The following is an 11,757-nucleotide window of genomic DNA, read 5'->3' on the forward strand; positions in this document are numbered from 1 at the left end:
ATAGCTTGACAGGAGACGTAGAGGTATGCCTAATATGAATTATATAAATACAAACTACATAGAAAATAAGATCATGTATACAAGCTTAATATGATCATATTTCGGTCCGGAGCTTTAGGTAAAAGGAGCAAGATTCTATTAAAATAACTTCCAGCGAGCCACAGCGCACCTGCTTATAGTAAACATTTTGATATTGATTTATTCTAATTTTCTTTCCCCGCAAATCGAGGACAAGAAGTCCTACCTTAACCATCATTGTCACAAAAAAGGCAGTAAAATTACTCAGAAATCAGATAATTTGGAATGTTTTGCAGAGATCCAGCCAGCATAATAAAGACATGAGCCAAAAAAAGTAAAAGCCATCACTTTTGAATGTCCGAATTTTGCTGTCTATAGTGCCACTCGACCATGTGGATGTGGGTAATTAGGTCCATCATCATCCACAAGACAAGACCATGTGGATGTGGTGTGTCCTGTTCAATATCTTTATATGCCAAATTGCTTCACATCGGAGGCCGATTGGAACCCAGCAGCTGCCCGACCAGGTTAGTCACCTGCGAATTGCGTGCGTTAAGAAGATAAACGCATCAAAATATAGGCATCATCATATAAATATACAAAAGTAAACTGAAGAACCTAACAAAATAAAGTTATTTTTATAACAAAAGGCTGACGCATGAGAGTAGGATCAAAGAGGGTGCTTGGGATGATTCGAAAGGAATGTCAAATGAGAGTAGGATCATGTACTTAATTTGATATAAATAAATACCAACCCAAAATATCATTAATGTCAAATAGTAAGTTAATATTTTACTAAAAAGAAAGAGTCAACTTAAAAAAGGATAGGATATAAATAAATGAATGCTAGTGAAAAATTCTAATACCAAAGATAGCAATGAAACCATAAAAGTGTTCTTATGCATGATTCTTTCCATTTTGTGAGGGTTAGGAGAGGGTCGCTTTTGTGCTTTGCAAAGATAGTTATTTCTACAACTAAACACGTGACCTTCAATCACAAAGGAGCAACCTTACCGCTGCCATCAAGACTCGCTCTAAGAAATGAAAAAGAGAAAAGAAAAAATCAACCATACACAACGAGAAGGATAAAGGTCTAAACCTAATCATCACGAGGCCCTTCTGCCTGCTGAAATATGCATCAAGGACTAACTATAAACAAGGAACAAGTTTCTCTGATGAAGTGATGATTGTAGCAACTCAGAACTGTTGTGCTCCACTCTTATTTTTCCCTACAACTGGGAAATTCATTCCAAATTTTCAAGCACTGCCAATCTATAATTCATTGCAATCAAAGTTGGCAAATAGCATGAAGCCCAACCACTCAACAAGCTAATTCCCACAGAAACCTAACCACAGACTTGATTTCAAAATTTCTAATATGATGTCTGACAAACAACCACAGAAAAAAAAAAAAAAGTAAAGAAAGAAAGAAAGAAAGAAAACAGAATAAAGAAAGAAAGTATTTTCTAATGTTGTGTAAAATGTATATACTATATGTCTTTATATAGCTATTTAAGGCCAATTTTTGCACGAGTGGCTCAAGCAGTAATGGAAATGCAAAAACAGCAATTTTTCAAGAAACCAGATCATTTACCTGCCAATATTTTGAAACGCACCTATCGATGCAACTATTTTCACCCATGTTCAACTCAGATTCCTTGTATCTGAAACAGGAAAGTCAAAACTTTATGAATCATCTCTACCAAACTAATAGCATCAAAACAAGAGTTTTAAATTTTCTATTAGCCAACCATAAAAGAAGAAACCTGCATGCTTCAGCCACTCACTTTACTTCAAGGTCCAGTTTCCGTATTAATTTTAACATTTCTCCAGAAAATAGGAGTTATATAGAAATGATCAAATTGCTCCATCTTTTATCAGCATACATAATACCAGGTGAAGACCAACTTATTAGAAACTGATGTCATGCATTAAAAATAAAACCAGAAAGATACACAAACCTACTTGTTCTCAATGCATTTGCTGAAACATGTCTGGGTAAGCCTGAATCAAGCAAATAAATGATTAGAAACTGCCACATGTAAGCAACAGCATAAATTGCAAAAGTAGGTAAAATATAGTACATGTATATAGAAAATTTTTGGACTTTTCTACTTTATTTTTCTAGCTAGTGTTCAGGAAGACCACAAAACTGAAATATAACAATTAGTTAGAAGCTAATGCATGTATTCTTTTAAACTTACACTAATCTCCCTAATGAAAATCAAGATGATGACCACATTATTCTGAAATTCACTTTGATTTCCTGGTTAGAGTTTTGTTGGCTAAATGGGTTGATAAATATGGAATTACCATTTTACCCTTATCAAATTCTCTCAGCTTCATCTTCACCAACCCCATGAACTTAACTCAAATGTGTCTTAATTTACTTCCAAAACATAAAACTCAGCCATGATCTCAAAGTAGATGAACTTCCATTGCCCATGCCACCACCATCCAAGGTCCAACTCATCATTCCTACCACCAAAAGCCACAACTACCAATTCATTCAACCCACCTAAATCCAGCCACCAAAAGCCACCACCTCACCTGTGATCAACCACAATACCACTCCTGCCATCACATGCACTTCCACATGTGGATGCCATCATGACCTATTAACACTAAGGCCAACAGTGGCATCAGACCACTTGTCAACACAGCCTCCCTTCCCAATTACCCCTGCCACCACCTCCTTTCTTGCTCTCTCTTCCACCCCCAAACAACCCCATTGTCAAACTGATCCAATCCTTGCCTCCATCGTAAGCCTCAACCCAACCAATCCATCTTTGCACATTAATTGAACAGTGTCAAAGGGATCGATCATCCCTCTCTTGGTCAAACCAAGCCCATATGTCTCCATATACATTTACATAGACTTGGATTGAATTTTACCAAGGGGGATATATATATATATTTATATATATCTACAATATGAACTTGAGGTGAATCTTGTCCTGGACTCATCAACTCCGCTATTTTTACACAATAGTTTGTTCATAAATTTGACTAGTCACAGACTATGGGATTCAAAATGGAGGCAGAGGCAGTGAGTGCAAAAATAAGGTTGTGGTGGTGATGGTCTAATAGATTAACATATATAAATATGTTAATTTATGGAATTGGTGGAAGTGATTATCCGGCGAAGAATCACCTATTTGCCTCCAAGAGACGACATTAGTTGGTGAGAAAGCTGAGGTAATAGATAAGTCAGCACATAAACTTTAATACTCAAAGAAAGATCGTATGAAGAACGGGATGAGAATTAATATACATAAAATTTTAAAGGAAGATGTGGTGGATGTAAAGAGGTTGAGAGAAAGAATTAATTACTGTAGTTAAGACTAGACTGAATATCATCAATATATATGTGCTACAAGTCAACTTGAAAGAATATAAAGAAAGGCAAAATTAATGTGCGTGTTTATATAAAGTAATTGTTACAATAGCTAGATGAAAGGAAATAATTATAGGAAGTGAATCATGTGACAGAGAAGGAACAAAGAGTAATGAGGGAAAAGTTGACTTAAATTTTGTATAACTAACACCATATTCAAGACAACAAGAAACACAAGCCTACAGGCTTAACCCCACTATGTGACAGTATGTGTGGTCAACATACTACCATATTCAAGAAGTAGGATAAATATCTGGTCACATATAAAAATGGCTTTTTGCTTACCCAAATAGACTTCACTTCTTCTTATGAGGTAAAAGAATTATTTATATTGTAAGAATTATAAGGTTATACCAAAGAGATTGCCTAACCCCTTAGCATAGGCTTATGTTTTGACACTTGTAAGAAATGTAAAGTTATACCAGTAGGCTTATGGTCCTTGACATCTATATCCAAAAATGGAAGAAGGAAAAATGAAAATAAAAAATGAAACAAAAGAACAAAATAGTATGGTTCCTAAGATGAAAAGCTATTGCTACTCAAAACATGGCAAACATTGTTTTAGGAGAGTTCAGGCAAAAAAGTACCAAAATATACATACATACATACATACATATGTATATGTATGTATGTAGTGAACTGAGGAGCTATAGAAAAAAAAATCAAAATGAAAAAAGCTTACTACAAAAGTTTGCATGTATACATGATAAAAAAGTGGACCTCGTGCATTAGACTTCCAAATTGCAGGCTCTAGGGAAGGTTAATATATGTAACCTTACCATTACTTAGAACCCATAATCTCTGGGTCATGATGGAGTAACCAAGGCTCACTTTCATATATCTATCTATCTATCTATATATATATATTGTAACAAAAAAAAACAAAAAATATATATTTTGACTAAAAATAAAAAAGAGAGTAGTCAATAAACTAAAGTAAAAAAATATATAAAAATAATTCAACAAATGTAAAAAACAAATATTATGTTAGAATATTTTGATAATTTTGAAAAGAATAGAAATTACATGTCTTATAGACATATTTATTCCGAAAAAGTGATGCAAACCATGAAAAAGATGAAGGTAAAATAGACATACTAAATAATATCCTGACAAAAGCATAAAAATGCATGGGAGTAGCATTTAAACCCCAACCCATTTACAAGAACAAAAGAGATGCTCAAAATTATGCAAATTATGTAGATATCAAGGCAGGATTATTAAAGTCAAGAAGCGCATCTAGCATTTTATGTGATTAGAAAAGGGGAGTTTTATTGGACAACATTGAGACAATCTTTGTTAAATAGCTCAAAATGTGAGGCAATTATGTACTAACATGCACATATATGAGCATAACTAATAACATGTCAAACCTTAATCCCATTAGGTGGGTTCTATGAAGCACGGACACAGCTTGGAGGGTGTCATACCGGCGTCGCCAGTGTATCGAACATGGCGACACGTGTTTGCACACCTAGGTGGTGTGTTTGACACGTTTTTACAATTTGTAAAATGGATACCTTAATGTGTCCCCCGGAGGATACGTAAGAGACAAACGTTTAGGATTGTTTTGTTTCTAACCTGGATTTTGCATGCCTCTTCAGTTTTCAGACTGCACGATTCTTCAATTTCCAGCCTTTACACCCTTCTATCCCCTTTATCTGTGACTTTTGACTAGATTGTGAAGGGCAAGGTTTGAAGATGAGACAACTGGAGCCTCTGGACTGTGGGCTGTGAGTGACCGACAACAATGGTGGTTGTAATGTTGACGATGACAAATGGCAACGTCAGCAAGTAGCCATAGGAGTCGGATAAGTTTCGTTTGAGTGGGTTTCGGGCAACATTGCAATGATGCAATGACTGCATTCTAGACCTAGCTGGACTTTTTGAGCAACTTTTGGCCTTTCAGTTTCTACCGTAGCCGTCCCTTGTGTGTAGCAAAGTCTTTGGTTTCTGTATGTGTATAATATATTAAATTGATTTGGCTGGATTATTTTATGATACTTGATAATAACTTGATACATAATATATTTGGCTGGATTCTTTTATGATACTTGTGTGCAGTGTGCACTGTTGGAGTTCTCTTAACTTGATGTCTTGTGAAAATATTTTACTTTCTTAATATTTCTATTTTTATTATATTGTTTTATATTAGATTTATCAATTTTAAATGCAAATTTATGAGTTCAGAATATAGTTTTAATATTTATTATGCCATTAGAAATATAAAAATTTAATATATTAACTAAAGTATCCTAGCTGTGTTGTGTCCTACTTTTTTGAAAAATGTCGTGTCCTCATGTGTATTGTCCTTGTACCTGTGTTTGTGCTTCATAGGGTGGGTAGAACTACATGAAATCTAGGTAGCCAATCATTTCTACCCATGTTCACTTTGGAAGGCCCTTATAATGCTTGTCATATCTAATAGTCTCCCACTAAGTCTTCTTTACCCCTTTTTTGAGTAAAGACTTATTCCATTTAATCTACTAACCTCTATTAGTCTTCTTCTCACATGACCAAACCATCTCAATCATGTCTCACAGCATCTTATCTTCAATAAGATCCACTTAAACCTTATTACAATAATCTCATATATAATTTTATCTTTTTTCTATAGCCGCATATATCTATCATAACATTGCCATCTCCATTATGCTCACATTTTTCACATATTGATGTTTTACTGCCCAACATTCTGTACCATATAACAAAGCTCATATATGAGGTAACTAAGATGAAAATATTACAATGAATGTGCAAGCAGAAAAGTAAAAGAAAAAACTGGAAACAAGATCATATGTAATAAGGTTAGAGCAGAACTTACTAAAGATAAAATCTGTGAGACACAAATAAGATAGTTTATACATGTGAGAAGAAGAATGATAGACATACTTGTCAGTTGAGTGGATAAAATGGAGAAAGTTTGTAGCACAAGGAGCAGAAAATTAAGGAAAATTTGGTAACCCTTAAACATGACAATATATAATGATTTTACAGAGGATGCGGACATAGTAGAGATCTAGAGGCCTAGAATTCAGTTAGTCAACCATAGCTTGTGGAATTAAGGCTTGTGACTGTTGTTGTATATAGATATCAAGTTAAGGAGCCATATTATAAAACTTTGGGAGAAGATAACTAAACAGAAGTTAGAGAAACCAAGGTATCCAAAAATCAATTTAGTTTCCAGTCTAATAGGTCATCAATGAAAGCCATCTACTTGTTAAAGCTTCTAGAGATTAAAAGATTTCACATATGATGTTAGAGAAGAGGAGAGTTTAACTTATATACAAATTATTAAAAACATATACTACAAAATATCTAATATATGTTAAGACTTGTGAGTGAAAGAAAAGCTTAAACTTTTTTTAATTATAATTGGATTATATCAAAGATCTACAATGAGCTTTATTTATGTGTTTCAGTGATGGATGAACTCACAAAAGACACTTAAGAAGAGTTGCCTTAATGTATGTTATTTACAAATGACATTATCTTGACAGATGGGACAAGAAAGGTGTAAATAATAAACTTCAATTATGGAGGGATATCTTATAATCTAAAGCCTTCAAGTTGAGGAAGCCAATAATTGAATATATGGAGTATAAGTTTAGTAAACATAGAAGTGAAGATAAAGAGATGAAATTTAAAGATAAGTTATTTTAAGGGACAAAAAAGTAATTAGATATCTTGTATCAATTGTTTGAAAAAGAAAGATTATTATTAATACTACTCACGAAATTAAAGCAAGATGGTTAAAAGAAGAAAAGTGCTTCTACCATTTTAAGCAATTATAAAATCCTTTCAAAGCTAAAAGAGAAATTTTATTGAATTACTGTAAGTCCAGCTCTGTTGTATGGCACAAACGTTGACTAATAAATAACATGTACAAGATATGAGCATGATTAAGACAAAGATGTTGCATTGGATGTGTGGCTATACCCAAAAAAAAAACAAGAAAAGATACAACTAAAAATTATATTATTTGTAATAAGGCTAAGGAAAACCTATTAAAAAAAAAATAAGAACAAGAAACGACTAAGATGGTTCGAACATCCATAAAAACAACCAATAAATGCACCTGTAAAGAGGGAGGATGGAATGAAAAATATTTTTAGCAAAAATGTCAAAGACACCTAGAGAAAAACTTGATAAAAAACTAATAAAGGCATAACATGAAATATAATAGCCTTATAGAATATATAATAAATAGGTGAGCTAGAATCCAAGTAGCCAACCTTGCATAGTGAGAGAAAAACTTGGTAGTATTGAGCTGTGTTTCACCATTTCTGGTTAGTTGAATTGGCAAGCAATATTGATTAATTTTGTTAATTATATCCTTAACGGCCCATTTGGAGTCTGAATTAATTAGTGACAGGATAAATTTAAGGATGGATAAAATAATGATGGGACTAGATAAAACTGTCCTGCATTTGGTAAGAAGATATTACTTTTAGGGTAATGCTAAGCTTCAATAAATGCAGATTATTGGTTGATAAAATGTTGTAAAACATGATGCATTTATCATTAACCAATAAAATTGTTTTGGAACTAAAAACAATGCACTTTGTCAAAAACAAGGTGCATTTATTGAAGCCCATTGCCCTAAGGGCAAGGATTAGCATTACCTTACTTTTTAAGTATTAACTATTCCATGTTTGGTATGTCAAATTATGAATGAGGTATTACGGGTCATTTAATGTCAAATGACCAATTTGCCCAAATATATTATATTACAAAAAAATAGTTTCAAATTACATAAATATATTTTATCTTATTTGCTAAAAAATATATTTTGATTCCAAAGTATGTATATCTAAATATATGCTTAATGAAAACATTGTAAAAATACTATATATAATATACAAACATAAATATATTGTCTATATAAAATTTTTTAAAAATAAAGATTCAGTGATGGCTTCAGAGACCGGGTGTGTTGGGGATGATTCAACACTCCATCGATTTGCTGGGGTGTTAAATCACCTATGTTATGAACCCAGCAGATCACTGGATTCATCTCATCCCAGTGATCTGGTGGGTCCATCTAATTTCATTGCCACTAGAAAAATTAGAAGCAGAAGATAAAATCCAGATCTGATTTCATTGCCAAAAGCCAGATCTTCTGGATTCAAATCAGAAGAAGAAGTGGTGGTGGTGGTGGTGGCAGCAAGTGACAATGAAGGTGAATGACAGCAGCGGCAGTAGACATGGCAGCGTTGGAACAGAAGAAAAGAAAGGGAAGAAATCAGATCCCGGAAGAATGAGAAGAACAAGGAAGAAGAAGAAGAAGAAGAAATTAGACAAGATGGTGGGGGACAGTGGAGTGGGGGCAGTGGACAGTAGCTGGTTTGCAGAGATAGAAGAGAGAGGATTAAAAAGAGAGAGTTGGTGGCTTTTTTATATCCAGGGCAAAATCATCCAAACAACGCAAAAAATTAATCCCACAAACTGGGATTATATAATACCTGGGGGAAGTGGTTTACAGTAATCCCACTTTTGTGGGAGAAAATTGTGCCTGAAGTAATTTATCCAACATCAAGTGAGATATCAAACATGGTATTACTGTGTCAGATGGTAAGAACGAGTCCAAATCATTCTACCAAATAGTTGTAACAGTCGAATAAAAAATTAGGAACTTTTAAAATCTGACCAGACTAGCACCCATTGGTTGATTTTGTCATATTTGGAGAAGAGAATCTTTACACAAACATAAAAGCTAAGGATGTTAACTGAGTAATTTCTATGACCACAGAGGAGAAAGAACAAAACGAAGAATCCTCCCTAAGCCATGAAAGAAAGAGAAAAGAGAATGGTTATATTTAACTTAAAAATTCCATCCCTCACACCCTATTAAAGCTCTACTAGTTTTCTCTCTCCAAATATTACACATCAAACCAAACAAAAGGAGTTATACACCAAGCCTATCTTTGCCTCTTGCAGAAGCAACTCCTTTACAAAGATGACCAAAATCCAAAAATGTAAATGGGATCATCCATTTTCTACCAAAAAGAGTAAAAATGATCATATCTTACTCAACCAAAAAAAAAAGAAAAAAGAGTTAAAACCATCCCCAAATGTAAAAACACCACTGGACAATGAATCAAAACACAATCCCTTGGTTACCAGTTATTCTTGCAGAAAATAAACTAGGGTGACAACATATCAACCATGGGATAGAGTTGTCTCAACCCCACCCCCAATCTGAATATAAAAATCCTCCCCCAAATTGTATTGGCTAAGCCAATTAAATTTTACTACTAGAACAATAACTTCCCTTTAAGTTAAATGTGTACAGGTGGTATGGACTTGGGTTGAGTTCCTTAACACTAATAAGAGACTATGAACATCATAGCAGATTTTCATTGATATGAGAGGATATTATGGTATCATGAGTAAAATATCAAAGGGTCGGGTCAAGAGAAAATAGATTATACATAAACTCAAACTGAACTAAAATTGAATTTTCTCAAAACCCATGACTTGCCCCAATACCCAAATGGTGCATTCTCATACCCATCCTATTAATGTTAAAGATCTATATATTGAATCAAATTGCCATGCCTTAAAGACATCACCTATTAGATGTCATTTCCTTGCTCAGATTATCTGCGTATGAATAACACCATGAGTAAAAGTAACCATCAAGCAAATAAGGCAACCTGGTAAGAGCCCTTGACCTCCAAAACAAAATTTATGCGAACAAATACTCTTCCTTAGCGATATGAATAAAGTAAACAGAACAACACTCAGCAACCCATGACCACACCAATTATCCAATCAAAAATTGATTCTAACCTCATTCCTCGCTGGACAATAATGCGTTTAACAAAATCACCCAAACACATATAACATGCTTCCAAATAGTAGGAGCAAAAGGACTGCCTAGGTTCCTGAGGACTGCCACCACCCCAAAATGACTGGCTACACAGATTCTACAATATGGAAAAATCCAATTATTGGAAAATGACCATCTTGTCGAAACAACTAACCCAAATTGTAGCATAAATATCATCAAATGCCAAAATACAGATTTCATGGAAGCTTAAAGGCTCAAGAATACCCAACTCTCCACAAGGCTCTTCTTTAGATAATGTGACACTGATACAAGCAAGCATAATTAACGAACAAGAAAGCAGACCTTCCGATTTGCTAGAAAAGGGTTTACATTGAAGTAAATGCTGTAGCATAATTTTTTTTTCCCTTAAAAAATGAATAACATTTTTTAACCCAAAAAAAAAGAAAAATAAAAGGAAATATATAACATTGGCACTTTTCTGAAAATACATGTCATGTGGTAAGCCTTGAAGAAAGTATCACCACACATCAATAACATCAAGCTTGAATAAACCCGAAATCTAGTAAGAAATTGCTAATTCAACTGAAACGGAACAGCAAAATAACTGCGTACTTGTTAAACAAATCTACTCGGTACTCCATCTCCTTCTCCGCCAGTCCAAAGATCTACAAAAAAAATATACCAAAAAATTTAGCCGCCGATGCATAGAGTAAGAAAACAACAGCCACACAATAATTTGTTTATATATACAAGCACCTGCTCTTTTTCTATGGCAGAAGCGGGGTTGTTGCCAGCCATGAAATCTGAAGGAACTGAGAGCCTAATGACTGAATGCGAAAAAATAAAAAGAGAGGTTACACAACCAAAACTGCGGAGAATCTGAAGGCAGAACCAAAAATCTGGAGCTAAAGATTTAACGCACTTGGGGGAATTGTTTAAACCCTAGAGTTCACGGTCCGAATGGCAGCGTTTGGGTCGAAAGATGGATACCAGAAGCAAACTTGTATTTGAATAGTTTTTAAGGTCCCATTTTAGATAATTATCAATCTTCAGTTTGGTCTTAGTTTTTAGTTTTTGGCTTTTAATTTTTTAAGTATATTATTTAAAAATATATTGTTTTATGTATTTTTGTTGGGTTTCTCTAACTATGAATTTGAAGTTTTTTTTTTTTCTAAAATATTATTGACATAATAAGTGAGAAAGAGATGGAAAAATAATAGTTGTGGGTATTTTTTGTTCACAAAATTTGTTTGTTAATTTATAGAATTATTTGCAAATACCATATATGTTAGTGGAATTTGGTTTATTATGTTCAATTCTATGGGATTAAATCCAAAGGCGTTTTTTTTATCATTTCAAACATAAAAATTTGAAAATAGAAATAAATTTCACAAAATTTTGTAAAATTCATTTATTCCAAACAGGGTGTTACTCTAATATTTGTGTGCTTAAAAAGGAGAGAAAGGATTTAGGGCTTATTGAATTTTGGAAAATATTTTTTAGTTTTTAAACTTCAATTTTCTATTGAATTATTGAAAATTCAATT

General features: G+C 33.5%; 1 protein-coding gene across 2 annotated transcripts; it reads right to left on the reverse strand.

Annotated features, from left to right (window-relative positions):
* Positions 1-173: 173 nt before the first annotated feature.
* Positions 174-11,230, reverse strand: LOC127788412 (mitochondrial import inner membrane translocase subunit TIM10-like). Of its 2 annotated transcripts, XM_052316635.1 has the most exons (6): positions 11,134-11,230; positions 10,968-11,038; positions 10,824-10,876; positions 1,984-2,022; positions 1,613-1,682; positions 174-554 (listed from the first exon to the last, which is right to left on the reverse strand). In XM_052316635.1, the coding sequence occupies exons 2-6, from the start codon at positions 11,007-11,009 to the stop codon at positions 504-506; spliced, it is 255 nt and encodes an 84-aa protein (XP_052172595.1). In that variant the 5' UTR covers positions 11,010-11,038; positions 11,134-11,230; the 3' UTR covers positions 174-503. The 2 variants fall into 2 exon arrangements, with proteins under 2 accessions (XP_052172595.1, XP_052172596.1); XM_052316636.1 differs by having other exon boundaries at positions 10,968-11,199.
* Between the last annotated feature and the right edge of the window lie 527 nt (positions 11,231-11,757).

The sequence above is a fragment of the Diospyros lotus genome, chromosome 13 (genome assembly GCF_014633365.1).
Source record: "Diospyros lotus cultivar Yz01 chromosome 13, ASM1463336v1, whole genome shotgun sequence".
Taxonomy (NCBI): Eukaryota; Viridiplantae; Streptophyta; class Magnoliopsida; order Ericales; family Ebenaceae; genus Diospyros; species Diospyros lotus.